This window comes from Anabas testudineus, chromosome 19 (assembly GCF_900324465.2).
Source record: "Anabas testudineus chromosome 19, fAnaTes1.2, whole genome shotgun sequence".
Taxonomy (NCBI): domain Eukaryota; kingdom Metazoa; phylum Chordata; class Actinopteri; order Anabantiformes; family Anabantidae; genus Anabas; species Anabas testudineus.
Genome location: NC_046628.1, coordinates 12,787,445 through 12,804,013, shown reverse-complemented (window position 1 = coordinate 12,804,013; position 16,569 = coordinate 12,787,445). Strand labels below are relative to the sequence as shown.

Here is a 16,569-nt window from a genome sequence, read left to right as displayed (position 1 = left end):
TGGAGTAAAACGAGCACTCTCATAAATGAAATAAATAATACAAATTTGTGGGTAAAACAAAAGAAGTTCAATCGTGACTGTGGAGTAGGTGAAGGAACACAGAGGGAAAGAATATGCTTTTCAGCGAGACAGAAAGCCTCTGAGAATAAAATGAAGTTAATGGAACACGTAATGAAGAATGGGAGGAAGACACAAGCGCAAAACCACCTACGAACCAGCATGGATTCGATGACATATTTGATTTGGCATGATTATTGTGTTGAAACAGGGATTCTTTTGTTTGCATCAGGAATAAAAAGAGGATTATGTTAGATTTAAATTGGTCTTAATAAAGCTACAGACGGGCATTAAAAATAACATCTTTTTCTTATTGGTATAGACAGAGCTAGAAGAACAAGACCTTTTCTGTTCTCATTAATTCCTCTTGAGTTATCTTCATATTCACTGGAACATCTTTATTTCCCAATTTCAATCCGAGCGTTTACACATTTTCCAAATTCACCTAGTGAAGGCTCTATGCTGCATGCTTTCTTCAGTAGGGCATGAAAACAGTCGACTGTTCTTATTTACCTACATGTCCGGGGTTGTTTGTCTTTAAAATTAAAAAGACACAGCAGAAAAAGACATAAACAAAAACAAAAGATGATCTCAAGGGAGAGCTTATTGTAGTGTTATAAATTCAGCATAACAATATTGTACATTATGTTTAGGATATTTAGAGCAGAGGGGCAGCATGTGTCAGTAAGTAGACTTCTGTGTAGCTCTGTTAAGGTTCATAGTAAATATGTCATTATTTTCACAGTAGAAAACAACACATTGGAAACTTGCTTTAAATTACAGTAGTAACAGTAATTCAGGCGACACATAGGAGGGTAAAAGGCAACAAGGATGTGGTTTGACATAGAGAGCCACAGGTTTCAAGGATTTTATGGATTAAGATAATGTTTCATCTTCACTTTACACACAAACATAGTCTATACACACTCCTACCTCAGAGCTGGCCTTTAGTCTTCTGCTTTTCAGCCAGTGTTCGGCTCCAGTGCAGCAGGTTCGGTTGGGGTGATCTGAAAGAAGATGCCTTCATGGCAGATGTTTCCTCAGTAACACGTTCAGCCCAGCTGTGGACTTCCAACCACAGACCTGTCTGAGGACGGTCAGTTACAAAAAAAAAACAGGTTTCCTGACTGGCTTCTCTCAGAGGCAGAGGAATGAGCCGGGCTGCCGGTCATGGAGCTGACACCGCAGGCCACACTGTTCCTGTCCACTTTATTTGGATCTGAATCAGCGCTCACACAGCATTCATGAGGAGCTTATAGTTATTTGAGAGAACAGGCAACTGCACAGTGAGGGAAGCAGAAATTTAGCACCCCCTGGTGTCAGGATGGAAGCCCATATTTCCTGTGTGATGATGCACAGAGGTGTTCACTGAATATAGATTTATAGGCGCATATCAAGTAGTCTACAAGAAACTCTAGGAGCTTGCAACATTAATTTATTTATTGTAAAATGTATGCCTCCACACCACTGTTAAGGCTTAAATGAGCCCTGTATTTGCATAAGACAATCTCAAATGAGCATTTATTATTTATTAATGTCTTTTTTAAATTCATGTGTTATTATTATTTTATATCCAAATTACAACAGTGCATGCAGTGCTAGGTGGAAAATAACACTTCTGGAAAAACATGTCTGACTTGCTGGTTTTAACAAAATGTCATAACATGAACAATTATTACATTCAAATCTAGTTTACTGACATAAATCTTAATCAAATTGTAGTTTACTTAATTAAAATCTTAACACAACGCTGTTTGAATATATGGAAGTCATGATGTGCAAAACTATTCTCAATGTTGGCCATTGTGTTTGGTGTCTTTATAATAAACAGATTAAATTATGTTTTTCATGTTATTCATTTATAATGTTATTCACAAATCTACAAATATATCCAGAATATGGTTTGAAATTTCAATGAATACAATCTTAAACTTGAAAATCTTAAAATTGCACAATTGTTTCCATTTCTCTTAATGTTCTTATGTTTCATACATGTCTCGTTCACTGATAGTGATGATATCTTAAGTATAAAATAATATTATAAAGAATAAAAACACACCGGCTCTAAACATATCCACAATTTCGGCTTTACTTTCAAAATAAAAGCGAAAAACTCTAAAAAATACATGGCCATGGTAATGCGCTATAGGGCATCAAATATAATGCGCAAAGAAAACATTATGTCTCTATATTTCAAGCTATATCTGAATAAATCTCAGCAGAGTTAAAATGTATTATTTTTAAATTTGGAATCGATCGTTCACGGTGTTTATACTGAAAGTTGAGAAGCGGAAGTCGGTGGACTCACTGACGTAAAGCGGGTGATGGGACAGTTTTGCTCGGGGACAGCGTGGAATGATTGTCTGTCAGCGTCTGTCCCCTTAATATATTCGTGGTGTCACTGTAGGTAGTCATCACTTCACTGTTACAGGTGAACATGTCTGTCGTTATAATGTTATGACCTTCTTTATAAGCTAGTTAGTTAGCCGTGGTCACTTTAGCTAGCTTGAACCGTCCTTGTTGTCGCTAACTGCTGTCACGTTAGCTAACACTTTTATCATGTGGGTTTTCGGTTACGGGTCTCTCATTTGGAAAGTGGATTTTCCTTTTGAGGAAAAAAGAATTGGCTACATTAAAGGCTACAGCCGTCGGTTTTGGCAGGGCAGCACCGACCACCGGGGAGTACCTGGGAAGGTGAGCTGTTCAAGCTAACGTTGTAGTTAGCTCATAATTACTGATGTAACGTTACAGTGATGTCGGATAATCTGTGAAACAGTGTTAAACAGAGGATACAGAAAGAAACAGTCCCTCTAAATATTTGATGTAAGGATTTAAGTTGATGAAAAGTTCAGCAGTTTTTAAAAAAAATCCTGAATTTTAGCAACTTGTGTAAATAGAAGAAGAGAAGAAGAAAAGTCTGTCTTCAAAGTGTAGTAGTGTATAAAAGTAGAGATTATAAAGAGAGATTATTTATTAGAGATTATAAAAGACACTGGCTTTTGGATCTAAAAAGAAAAACTAAAAACAGGTTGTGCTGACACAGCAGCTCATTGTGCAGCTCATTTCGGACAATTATTATGGGAATTTATACTATATATTGCAGTTTTTAGCTGATGTCATTCTTATAACCTTGGCTAATTCCCCATCTCTGTTGTTGATACAGTATATGTGTTTCTCTAACTTTATAATCATTGAACTTACTTGGCTGCCTTAATACATCTGTTTCTCTGTCTGTGCCCTTTACAGCCTGGCCGGGTTGTGACACTCGTAGAGGATCCTGAGGTGAGTTATAGTTAGTCCTAAATGTAGTGTTACCATTAATACTTATTGTTATTATTATCATTATCAATTAGTATGCCAGTCATTTCCTCAAGTAATTGATCATATGAATTGTGGAAACACTGTGAATGTCCATTCTACTTTCCCACTGTCTTCAGAGCTACGGTTTTACCAATCCAACAATCTAAAACACAAAACATATTCTGTTTAAAAACAGAAATGCAGAAAATCGTCAGACTGGAGAAGCTGGAAGCAGAAAATGTTTGGCATTTTCAACATAAAGTGTTGATAAATTTTCTGTCAGCTAATAAATCAACATTCCAGCTAAATGTTTGCCAGACATATGGCTTAAACAATTAGGCAACTATCAAAATAACCTGTTATATGGTGTACACATGTTAATCCAGATTTCCTTTCCTCAACTACTGAAATGACATAAACCTTTATGATATTAATTCATTGGACATAGTAGCTATTAATATAACATATTTATGACATAACATGACAAGGCTATGTTAGAGTAAAACCAGACAAAATCCGGTTTAATTTATACAGTAATAATAGTGGGTGAATTATCACTATAAGGTCATATTACACCCAGCTTGTCATTTATTACTATTTTTTTAATATAATCTTTCCAATTAATGTGATATAAATCAAGCAGCAAGTTAATTTACTTTCTGTTTTTTAAGTCTGATTTAGCTCATAAGGTTATGGATTCTTTGCTAACATGCAAAGCTTGACATGAGGCAAAGGCACATGCTGAACAAGTTCAGTGAGTGTGTGTGTGTGTGTGCTACTCCGGAGAGATGATGGCGTCTTACACAGCAGAAACAAAGGACAGGACAGTGCATTGTATTGTGACCTTGGTTGAGAGAGGCTTTGTTCCAATTGATGGAGAAGCGATAAATAAAGTAAAACAGAGTGTTTCTTCTGATGTAGTGACAGTTATCAAAAAGTTTTAGTCATTAATCACAGACAAATTGTGAATAATGAATGAAAAGTGACATAGACTAATTATGAAAGTTGTTTTCAGTCACTTACAGCAGATCAACTAATTGACGCATGGCCTTATGCTTTTCAGATCTAAACTTATGGCTGAAACTTTTGGGGGATTTTGAATCATTGGTCCCACAAAACAAGCAATTGGAACATGTTACCTTGGGCTCTGGGGCATTTGATGATGACATTTTTCACTTCTCAGAGCACTATAAATAACATGACGCATTTGTTAGGTTGGAATCATAAGGTTGCTATAACGAATTATTTCTTAATTTTAATGATTAATCTGCCATTCGATTAACTATTTGGTCTATAAATTGTCAGATAACAGTAAATATAGTCATCATTACCTCTTAAATCTCAAGTAGCTGTCTTCAGATTTCTGCTTTTTTGATATTCAGTTCACGTTTCACATAGTCACTAGTACCAGTTACACAAGGTGAACTTGCTCACCTTCTTGTGTAAGTGTGAGTTAAACTCGTCACATTCTTTGATGCACATTCTCACGATACCTGTTTTTATTTTTTCATTCTTCTACAGGGATGTGTTTGGGGCGTTGCTTATAAGCTGCCGACGGGTCGGGAGCAGGAAGTGAAGCACTACCTCGACTACAGAGAAAAAGGTGGTTATCAGGTCATTACAGTGGCCTTCCACCCCCGTCCACCCTTCACTGCCCCACCCAGCCAGACACTGCTCTATATCGGCTCTCAGGACAATCCAAACTACCTCGGCCCTGCTCCTCTGGAGGAGATTGCCAACCAGATCATCAACTCAACTGGTCCAAGCGGGAGAAATACAGAGTACCTGTTTGAGCTAGCTGATGCTGTGAGGACTGTTCTGCCAGAGGACATGGACCCTCACCTGTTTTCTCTGGAAACTATAGTTAGGGAAAGGCTGCTAAATGGGCAGGAGTAAATGTCTATTAATAACAAGTACTCTGTACCAGGCTGGATTTGTCAAATAATCTCAGGGTGTAAGGTAGACATGAGACCTATCTGTCAGGTATAGAAGAAATATTGATAAAAACACATTACACTTCCAAAACCAATCAAAATAAGAGAAAATACAAATATATAAATCTACTGTAGCTGGCATTCAAATTATTGAGCTGTCACAAATATGCTTTGAATAAACATGACTTTACTCCTTGTGCAGTATCTGACACAGCACAAAGGAGGAATGTCCTGAATGACTAAATACTGTATCTTGTAAGTGAATATATCATCATCCAGATATACATTTGGTCTGATTTGATACATTTAAAACATAAATAACATAATTTGAAGTATAAGTGTAGTGCTATCGCAAAGGAAATTAATGCAATTTTTTTCCATTATTTTGGAATCCCAGAAGCATTTTCAACACACCACTGGGCTTTATTAAAATAATTTGGATGTGGTTGTTAGTATCCATGTTGGCTCATTTCTCATCTCAATATCTCATCAACTATTAAATGGTTTACTGTTAGATTTACAGAATTCTCTAAACCCAATGATTTTGGGGATTCACTGACTTACACTTTTCTGTGGAATACTGCTACATAACTGAATGGATTAACACGTTTATTTATTTATATTATGTTTTTTTTCTCACTTCATGAGCTCTCTGATCAGCCTTAGTTGTACATTAAAGAAAATTAACATTCACTTGATAACACACCAAATTAACATAATGAACATATCTGACAAACACAAGCCTGTCAGCATGGTTATTGCGAACATATTAGCATTTATCTTAAGTAGCCTGATGGAGCGTCTTATGGTAGTTTATATTAATCTACTTCAGGTTACAATTATTACCATTTAAATAATGGTGTCTCCAATTCAAACAACAGAATTAATTTTTCTACAGTTAGAACTATTTGAACAGATTTGTTGAGGGTTTAAAGGGATTCAGAATAATTGGATTTCAAACAGAATTAAAAAGTGCTGTTAAATGTCTCCATATGTTCTCGATTTTTTGGGGTGTCATTTGAATAACAGTGATTTAAAACAGGAACAAGGTTTGCCAGAAATGTGATTCCCTTCTGAATCTTTAAAACTAACATCATTAATCATACATACACCCATTTTTTTTAGAAGATATTATCCTACTGCTTTCCAAAGTTCCTTATCCAATCTGATCATCCTGCTTTGGTAAATACACTCAATCCCTCTTCCTGATATAAAACCAAATTTTAGTGCAGGTATCATTATTATACAAGTGTAATCACACCATCGAGTACTCACATGCACTTTATTCCAGACTGTACTGTACCTACCTTGTATCAGTGTTTGCACCTATTGGCTCACCAGTATCAACCATCAGCTACTTCTCATTCTACCAGCACGTCACAGCACAGTGAGCATATCAAAGTCAACAGCACTGCATCAGACAAAATCAGCACGCTGAAAAAAAGTGCTGACAGCTCTACCTGTGATCCTGTATTTCTTTAACACACATGCATACACACACAGTTACAGCAAGTAACCAGGGTTTATTGGCTGTGGCTTGTACCAGAATCTGAAAAACATGACATGCTTGGTGCAAAACTAAAAAACTACCCCATGCATCAATAAACATTTCATCTGTGTTTGACTTCTGGCTCTGTGTAGAACATAATGTATTTTTGACAGATATGTGACATGAATGTATGCAGAGAAAAAAAAAGCTGCAGGTATTTTCTCAGTCAGTCAGTCAATCATGGCAAACATACACACAATTCCTTGTCTGAAATAAAATAGCATCTCACTTTACAAATGATGCAGTAGATTTAATTAACAGGAAACGAGCCAATTCCCAGTGCTGAGCTATTATAAAAGAAAACACAGTGGGTCGTATAGATGCACGATGCAAGATTTTAGCGTATTTTATGATTTATTACAAGGGTATATAGGGTTATATGCATTTATATCAATTATATATTGTATATCAATAATAAATATTATGTAGTATAAGTTCTAGATTACATTTTAACTGTAGAAATACCAGTAGATTTTATTGTACGAATGGTATTTTTACATAACATTTATGTTTTAATATCATATGTTTCTCTTGTATCCAGTAAAATAATGGTCAGTTCCAACTTTTAACATATTATTTTAAAATCTTATAACAATAGATGGAGTCAAATATTGTAATCGGGTTAGGGTTAGGGTTAGTTTCAAGTCAGACGTGGGTAGGTCAGTGTTTGAATAATTCTACGAAGAAAAGCAGTTATCCCTGAAGTAACGTGGCCACCTTTGGGGCTGTTGAGCAGCTTGGTGAGACAAAATAAACACACCAAGTAAATTAAATATTTGAAACTGTTTTGCACAGCGCTGCTTTCCTGCTGGGTTTATTGAAGGCCGACAGTGGCACTTGAGGTTGCAGAGGCAGGGCTCAGACATTATCAGTCATTATTTTAACAGGCTGCACAGAGGATTGGAGTTCCCAACAGTATTAAAAGGTGTAATTATTTTTGTCTGGAGGTGGTTGGTCTGTCAGTCTGTAGAGGACCTGGCAAGGCAGCTGGCTGGTTAGGCATAATAACAGGGTGACACCAGCAGGTCTGTGAGCACGAGCAGTTGGTCATCAGTGAAGCATTGCCGATGCTCCTGCCAGTTATCATGGTGAGTACGCCTGAACTCCGACAGGGTCTTTTTCACTGTCATCTTAGGAGAAAAGGACAAAATGATGGAGAAATAAAATAACATAAATACAATTAAAGGTACTTTTTACTCATAATTCATACGACATAATGCTAATAGTCCATCTTGATTTGTTTTCTGACTTACAAATCACAACTATACAGTCATTTATCTATACCACACATATACCACAATATTTTACATTATAAATGCATGTTTATAAAAACTACGTAGTCTTAATTTTAATAGTGGACAAAGAACAAAACTATTCTGATCAACCTGTTTTAAATAGTCAAACAAAGCCACCACCACTTGCTGATGTGGAGCAGCATAAATTGTAAAATGCAGCGTAGAATCCTACAGAAGCCGACGATCTCTCAAACCATGATATCATTTGTTTGTGTAAATAAAAAATTAAAGAGGTAAAAATAATTTATTCATGTTAAAATGCCACTTATAACAATTTAAATACATAAGAAAGAAATTATTTAAAGTGAAACAAGTTTGGAGTGACAAGTTAGCGTGGTTCAACAAGGACACAAAACCAATGAACTACAATAATGATAACTACAACCAATGATGCATTAATGACCCTGAAGTATATTCATGGTCTTCAAACTAAATGAGTAGATTTGAGGGAATGAAGGAAGGGAAATAGATTTATGCTATAGTTTTGTTAGCACGTATCATTCTGCACAAAACCTATATCTGCTATTTTTATTTTATTTTACCTCATTTAACATGTTTAGCAATTCATTGACAGAGAGTATTCACACTTCACTTTTGCACATTTACTATAAAATGTGAAAAAAGTGAGGGGATGTGAAAACTCTCTCTAAAGGGACTGTATGTCAGTGTCAAGTGGAACTTCAACTTCACTTATTGGGAGTTTCCCACGTCAACGAATGAGAGTGCTATACAATTTAACACATTTACACTCCTCTACTAATAAAACAGCATCTTGAGAACCTCAACGGACACAATAATTTCATTTTAACAGTGTTGACTTGTTCACTAACATAAGGATTTACTTCTGAGCTAAACATGAGCTCAAGCTTTTGGTTGAGGTACGTCCTTTTGGTCCTCAGCTGTGGTGTTGGGCTGTGTGCGTTTTAGGCTGAGAGAATGATGGTGGTTATTCAGGAAATTAGTCAACTGCGAAAAACTGCAGCAGATTCAGTAATTCATTTACTTGCAAATGTATGTTTTAACTCTCTTCCATTGTATTTTCTTTCTCATCTTTTTCACTTTGCTACATGAGAAGCACTAAACTGTATCACCATTGGCTCCCCATCAATGTAATGTATTATTCAAACTTGGATTACATTGTATGTCTTCTTCATGCCTGAAGTAAGGCCAAAGACACAATTTTCTCCTCAATTGGACAATGAAATTGTATTCTTTCAGCTCACACTGTGTTGAGCTGGATGTTTGTGACTGTGTGTGTGTGTTTGTGTGTGTGTGTGTGTGTACCTCTATAGGCTGTGGGTCATTGAGATGGTCGCTCAGGTCCATCAGTATTTGAGGCATCCAGTCTGGAACATCGTAGGGGCTTGACAGGATGCAAGCACTGAGGCCGAGCACTCCAGCATGGCGCCGTACTAAGTCTGCAGACACACACACACACACACACACAAACAAATGGAGAGTTAAAATTGGTCTTAGACTTCAAGGTTCATAATTCCTCTGGGATAAGAAAGGGTAGTAGGGCAAGTATTACTGTGATTGCCTCGCTGTGGGATTGTGACATGCACATAAATGTGTGTATGTGTTCACCTGTGGAGGCCAGCTCTCCTCTGGCCTTGGGGAGTCGAGTCTGACTCAGCGTCTGGAGCCATGTCTGCAGACTAGAGTCCAGAGGGAAGAACTGGCACTGCAGTAAACCACTAAGGGTGGTGCCTGCCATGTCCCTCACCTAAATGGAGAAAGAGCGAGGAGGGGGGAGGGGGAAGGAGGAGGCGAGAGAGAAAGAGACCCAGTAAGATCAGAAACACATACACAATTTATTAAAAGGGCAAGAAGACTGCTGGATAAAAACGAGGTACGTGGGACAGAGGTGAGTCGAGGAGGAAAAGCAGCACATAGTTGCTGAGTTAAGCTGAGGTAAAATTCACTTGCAGAACATCACCGCCTTCCTACATCACTTTGCATGAATTATGAATAAGCACTGAGTGACGGCTGATGCATTGAAACAGACAATAATAAAACGACAGCACATTCACCAGCTGTGCATTCACGGAGTTTACTAAATATTAAGGGAAGTTTTTGTAACTTAGACAACGTGGTTGGCTCACAGCAGTCATTTATTTTCACCATTACATCCAGATTGACAGAAGTTTTAAAAGAATGGAGACGAAGTGAGACACAGAGCGTGTAAAAGATAATGGGGGTCAATATCAGAAAAGATCTGGCACAGGTAGTAATGTTGATTTAATTTTATTCAATAAAGAGACAATAAGTAATTAGTGTAACATTATCAGGAAATCAACATGATTTCACAATTTATATTTTGTGGAACAGATTTATTTGTTTGGGATCACATCATTACAAAATAGTGCCATATAACCATAGTGATCTATCAATATCCTTATGACCACAGAATAAGCAATGGTAGTGTAGTGTAAGCAGTGGGGGTTATTTTAAAGCAATAACTGTGAATAGAAAAGAAGGATTAAGATTCAGCGAGGAGAGACTAGTGGACAATAGGTGGCCATTTATAATCCAGTGACAATTGTACCTTGCAGAGGTGCAATGGCTGTATTAAACTGGCACTTTTTGTGCATACATTACCTCTAGCTGTTCATCAAGCAGCAGCTGCATCACCAGCTTGCGTAAGCGGAGCACCTCAGCAGGCACACTGAGCAGGGTAAACAAGTTGTAGAAAACCATGATCTGGAGGTAGGTCAGTACTGAGAAGCGAGCATGCCACAACCTGCTGCCTGCCATCTACAGCAAGGGAGTGAGATAGGAGAGAGAAACGCAGTCCCAAAAGAGTGAAAATCTTTCAGGTCTAGCAAGACAAGACTGAGAGTCTGCACAAATGTTAGCAGCTCTGAGAGGCTGCAATGTTACTTAGGCACAGCAGCACTTAAATGTACTGTTAAATTCTAATAATTAAACATGCTAAACATGTTTATATTGCTCACATTGACAATGCATCACCTCTGATTACAGTAAATCCAGCATCTTCATTTAGTATTTTAGTATTGTAACATTTTTCATTAACACTAATCACATTTACAGGCTAGACAACTGTTTTTAGTTTTGCATTTTCCTTAAAGTACTGGACAAATAATAAAAGCATCCATTTTTCCCTCCCAAAACAAGGCCAAATGTTTGCCTCTGGTTCATGCTAATCTGAGTGATCTGTCTCCTGGCTTTAGCTTCACATTTACCATACACACACGAAAACACAAAAGAGCTGCACTTTACATATTCTCATCTACCTCTCAGCAAGACAGGTTTTGTTGTCAAGGTGAAGACAAAAAAAAAATGTTGTGATGCCTACTCATTCCATCAAAACTGTAAACACAATGTTGGTGGATAGATGGTTAGATATTCAGAGCATTTGAGAATCAAAGCAGAAATACTGTAAGCATCACGAAGTAAGCAAATCAAAATGGCACCGGTCGTTTTTAGTCTAAAAACACCTTGAGCAGCAGGCAGGTGTGTGTTTGTGTGTGTGCGTGCATATCACCTCTTCCAGTGCTGCCAGAATGAGAGGGATGTGCTCAGGATACAGCAGGCCCTGGGACATGAGAGAGAGACACGTGCGCGCATCCTGCTTCATCTCATCATAGCTCTCATCAATCTCCACCGGGGCAATCTGCAGGGAGAGAGGAACAGTGAGGGAGATGGAGAGAGGTAGGAAGACATGGAGCTACGCACCATTTTGAGTAAATGAAGAGAGAAATTGAGTTTAATGGGCAAGTAAGATTGAGTGGGTAATAATGCTGTACTGGGACCTGTGTGTGTGTGTGTGTGTGTGTGTGTGTGTGTGTTACCTTGAAGAGAAGAGGCAGGAGCTGTAGTTGCTGCTGAACAGGAGTGGTAAAAGTTCGCCCTGCACTTGCCATCAACCATTTTAACACTGTGAATGGCACAAACAGGCACACACGCATACACACGAGATGAGATTTTGTATTGCTGCCAAATAATAAAAACAACAGTCTTGGCGTTGTGACCTTACCGCATTGCTCTGGTAATAAAACACCATCTATCATGATTTGAGGTCTAATGATTTGGATAATTTCATAACCAGGTATTTATCTGTGTAATGTAGATTAGAACAATAACAGAAACTGAAAGAGCAACAACGGGAAAATGTCAAGACAAGAAATGAGATCTAAATTTTGAATTTGGGGAACACGTGTCCCACCGCATTAGAAAAATAAATTCAAGATTTTGCTCTGAGATTAAATATTTTCTTCCAAATTAACAGGAAATGTATAAAAATCTGGTTCAAATAAAAGAAAACTAAGTTTGACCTCTTTCCATAGGTCCGATTTGAAATACACATCCTCAAAATTCTCCATCATCTTCAGTACAAGCTGTTCTAATAAACTGATTTTTCCCAACATTATTACATATCTGTCTTGGCCTACATCATGTCCATCCTCTGTACAGTTTACATGCTTGCATCCACATTCTGACCCGTCTTGAGCAGTTTGACAGCCTGGGTGCACTCGTCTGTCTCCTGGGTGTTCTCCTCGTGGACGTGGTTGTGGATCTCCGGCTTCGACGTGAGGGGCCTGAGCCGCTCCAGGACCCGAGTGACGAACTCTGCCACGTGGGGGGAGGAGGTGGGCTGGGTGTGGGGCAGGGCCACGTCTATCATGAAGATATAGGTCAGGACACTGGAGAGAGGGGAAAATGAAGGGGAAATAACAGAGATGATACAAAAAAGTGAAAAGAATCAACGATAAGAAGGAGAAGTTGAGAAAGACAGAAATAAATAAAAAGGCCTTAAAATTAAAGAGCACAAACAGTACACACAAATTAATCACATGAACCCATTTAAGCATGATTATATAAGTCAGAGGAGATAACACCAAGTTAATTTGCTACCTGCCAATGCGCTCCCTGACGTTCTTATACACCTGAGTGAGTTTGGGCTCCAGGTACGCCAGCAGCCTATGCAGCAGTTCAGAAACTCTCCACTGCTGCTGGACCAGACCTCCCTGAAGCACATACAGCAAACTGACAGAGACAAAACAAGAGGGGTGGAGGGACGGCGGGGAGGCAGTTATTGCGGCATGACAGCTCTAGATTGCTCCTGCAGCCTGAAAACAGAAACCTCTGAAATGTCGTAGATGACAAAAAGAAACACTCAGTGTGTATAATTATTCATACACATGGACACATACACACACACCTGGCATCCCTGAATGAGCCACCCTCCCCGCTGAGTGGGCTTTCCATCAGCAGCTCAAACAGCCAGTGGAGTTTCCTGGGGTCCCGGCCCTCCTATTGGACAACAGCCAATACAAAACAGGCTTATTTTTAGATCACAAATTTTAGGTAGGCACCATTTATTTTATCCACTAATGTGTTGTTCGCAGTGATTTCCATACTTGTACCTCAAAGAGAAACAAAACAATTACAGTCCATCTGAAAAACTGACATTCCAGCCTAACACAGTGTCATTTGGGTATTTTCTCTGCACAGTGTGTTATATTGATTTCTAAAAATCTGATCTTCATCATGTTTCACTTGGAGAATAAACAGATAAACCTCCAGATTCCTTTAACAAGCCCTAAGTTGTGTTGTATATGATGTATTTGTATGCATGTCTGCAACTCACACAGGCAGTAGCGATGCAGGTGCCCCAGTCTGTGTAGGTTTCCACTGTGATGTTGGTTAATGCTGTTCTTATCAAAGGGCACAAAAGCTGCCACAGCCTGTCCACCTGAGCACATACACACACACACACACACACAATAATGAAAAGTTTTATTAATATTGACTTTTCTTATCAAAAAGTAGTGCAGTGTGTATGTTTGTCGTTGTGTGTGTGTGTGTGTGTGTGTGTGTGTGTGTGTGTGTGTGCAGTACCTTGTTGAAACTCCAGAGTTTGCTGCCTCTGATTAGTCCTGCAGTAATCTCACACACACAGCGCTGGGAGCTCTCATGGGGGTCGCTGGCAAGCTGCACCAGGTGAGGCCATAGTAATGGCAGAAACACGTCACCATAGTTACGAAACAGCCCCTGTCAATTAAACGTGAGCATGAGGGTTTGTCTGTTTGAAGTCAAGACCTTTTTTTAATGAAAGAAGAATCACAGTTATTTGTTCAAGGAAGCTGTCAGCTGTTTGACGGAGAACAATGACTCACAGCAGTTGATGACACAAATTCCAGCTCTGAATAGTTCAATTTAGCCTTGGCTAGCGGCAGTGTGCCGTCTTACATCTTTGTTAAAGAATTGCCAGATCAATGCAGAGTTCAAAACGCACCTTGAAGAGACAGAAGTGCTGCGGGTTGAAGCTGTCCTTTCCTTTCCGGTCCTCCAAAGAAAGAAACGCTACGAGCTGGTCAATAAACTCTGGGTCCGAGAAATATTCAAAGATGATCTTTTCACCCTGAGTGACACAGAAAGACACATCAAATTTAATAACATTAATACCGAGGCGTCACAGAGAGATTGTGTGCTTGGCACTGTGTGAATACGCACCTCGCTCATCTCCTCATACAGCAGGTCATCTGTTGGTTTCTCGGAAGCTGCATAGATCATCATTTCTCTGAAAGGAGCGGGAGACACAGAAGAGGCTGCTGTGATTTATAGATAACAAAGAAAAAATATGGATAGACACATACTGTCTTCAAATAAGCAGCAAGGATAAATGAACGATTAAAAAGTCCGTTAGTCAGCAAGCCATCCGCATACCAAGACAACCAGCCAGCCCTCCACCTATACATCAATTGTTCCATCTGTGCATGGCAGGAAGTCGTTCAGTCAGCCTTATCTAGGCTGAGCCATGACAGGAAGTCAGTTCAACACCCTTTGAGTTATCCAGCCACACGGAGCAGTCATTCAGCAGCTAGTCAGACACAAAGCTACCCAGGAATCCACAAAGGCAAGCATCCACTCAACTAGACAGTTAAGTCAATCAGCTATTTAACTCCATCTGGCTGTGCAGTTAATCAGCCATCCACTTTCTACATCCACCACCTTTATCCTCGCTCATTTTCTTTACCTTGGCCATGAGTAGTAGCCCCAGTGTGTTTTTTCCACATATTGCTGAGAGTCCCACTGTTCCTGGCTAACAGGTAGGCTGTTGCTGACATACTGCAGCCACTGATTCCCGGCGCGATCCCCTACACACATCCCCTCTGGATCCTCTATACCACCTAAAAACACAACACAAATGCACAGAATGTCATATAATGAGTCTTTTTATAGCTGATATTGGATTTGTGGTCATTCATCACTGCTGGTGAGGTGTCCGTTTATAATGGCACCATCTGAACCAACAGTTTATTTGATGTGATGTGATGTGATGTTCTTGTGTGTTTGTACTCACTGATCTCAGATGGCTTCACTGCCACTTTCTGTCTTGGTCGTTTTAGCTGTTTTAAGATACCGGCCATGGCTGAGATCGCAACCTAAAACAGACAATGGATATACTGTAGTAAAGCTGAATGTCAGTGGAGATTTTTGACGTTTCCATGCCACAACTAAGGACAGTTTGATTCCAGATTTGATGCAACAAAGTGACACTGAAATACAGTAGAGCCACTTTATTTGGAGCCCCACGTACAACAAACACAGAAGCTGTTCAAGCAAAAAAGTGCTGTGAATATTAAAAGCTCTGTCTGTAATTTTGCCCCACTTGTGACAGTGGACCGGAATATGCACTAGTGAGGCTGAAGTTTACTGCTAATCTTTTGTTTTACTCCACATACATTATTTACTACCTTTGTAGTATCAATAATATGTGTATAAAGAATGAAAAAATAAGAATACTCAAAAAAGTCGGTATGCTAACTAAGAAACGCTTGATTGTTGGGTCTGCAGTTCATAATACTACTGTCTCACAGCACAATGCACAAAGGAAATGGAGCTTCTACTCACAGCTGCAAACCATTTAAATCAAATGCAGGTTTTGGTGACAGTTCAACAAAGGAAAATAAAATGTTAGAAAGGTCTTGGAAAATGAAAGAAAAACATGAATGCCTTAGAAAGACGTTTCGCTTTCTGCAAATGCCGTATGAGGCTTAATTGGAAGTGATGATGTGAGGTCACAGTCTGAATGACATCCAAGGTTGCACTTACTGAGCTTACTGTTTCCTGTTGATTTAAAATGGCAAAGTTCATAAAGATTAGTATGTAGTATGAAATCAGGACACAGAATCTGTGCTGAAGCCATGTACATCCATGCCTGAATGATCACATAACATCTGAGTTAGAGCCGAATTTTAATATTTCTGCTCTGTTGCTTTCTAGCATCAAACCCCAAGCACAGGGATCCTCAACTATTTTTCAAGGAGGTCAGATTCTATGCTGTCAACATGCCATCACTGCTCTAGCATTTATGAGGTTTGATGTGAACTGCATGTAATGAACCAGAAAAAACGTTTTTTTTTTGTCAAATCCATCTCCATCCTCAAGACCCAAAGGAATATTA

At 38.8% G+C, this 16,569-nt stretch overlaps 2 protein-coding genes across 2 annotated transcripts in view; one reads left to right on the top strand and one right to left on the bottom strand.

Moving 5' to 3' along the window:
* The first annotated feature begins 2,368 nt into the window (after window positions 1-2,368).
* chac2 (ChaC, cation transport regulator homolog 2 (E. coli)) lies at window positions 2,369-6,915 on the top strand. The gene is made up of 3 exons (XM_026350583.1): window positions 2,369-2,751; window positions 3,304-3,339; window positions 4,879-6,915. The coding sequence occupies exons 1-3, from the start codon at window positions 2,617-2,619 to the stop codon at window positions 5,251-5,253; spliced, it is 546 nt and encodes a 181-aa protein (XP_026206368.1). The 5' UTR covers window positions 2,369-2,616; the 3' UTR covers window positions 5,254-6,915.
* A 920-nt stretch (window positions 6,916-7,835) lies between these two features.
* Window positions 7,836-16,569, bottom strand: part of LOC113156457 (proteasome activator complex subunit 4B-like) — a 28,270-nt gene continuing 19,536 nt past the window's right edge. Inside the window, exons 33-47 of the mRNA XM_026351616.1 lie at window positions 15,466-15,547; window positions 15,139-15,292; window positions 14,616-14,682; window positions 14,398-14,523; window positions 14,001-14,153; window positions 13,750-13,854; window positions 13,321-13,412; window positions 13,014-13,145; window positions 12,600-12,802; window positions 11,951-12,036; window positions 11,644-11,772; window positions 10,737-10,892; window positions 9,723-9,861; window positions 9,420-9,553; window positions 7,836-7,970 (exon numbers count right to left, since the gene is read on the bottom strand). Of these exons, the coding sequence (XP_026207401.1) occupies window positions 7,836-7,970; window positions 9,420-9,553; window positions 9,723-9,861; window positions 10,737-10,892; window positions 11,644-11,772; window positions 11,951-12,036; window positions 12,600-12,802; window positions 13,014-13,145; window positions 13,321-13,412; window positions 13,750-13,854; window positions 14,001-14,153; window positions 14,398-14,523; window positions 14,616-14,682; window positions 15,139-15,292; window positions 15,466-15,547 (1,893 nt within the window). The remainder of the gene's footprint in view (window positions 7,971-9,419; window positions 9,554-9,722; window positions 9,862-10,736; window positions 10,893-11,643; window positions 11,773-11,950; window positions 12,037-12,599; window positions 12,803-13,013; window positions 13,146-13,320; window positions 13,413-13,749; window positions 13,855-14,000; window positions 14,154-14,397; window positions 14,524-14,615; window positions 14,683-15,138; window positions 15,293-15,465; window positions 15,548-16,569) is intronic.

Excerpts from the sequence above, each read along its gene's own strand:
- chac2 (XM_026350583.1), top strand. The coding sequence starts at position 2,617 with ATGTGGGTTTTCGGTTACGGGTCTCTCATTTGGAAAGTGGATTTTCCT. Across the intron at positions 2,752-3,303 it reads ACCGGGGAGTACCTGGGAAG|CCTGGCCGGGTTGTGACACT; the intron begins GTGAGCTGTTCA and ends TGCCCTTTACAG. Across the intron at positions 3,340-4,878 it reads CACTCGTAGAGGATCCTGAG|GGATGTGTTTGGGGCGTTGC; the intron begins GTGAGTTATAGT and ends ATTCTTCTACAG.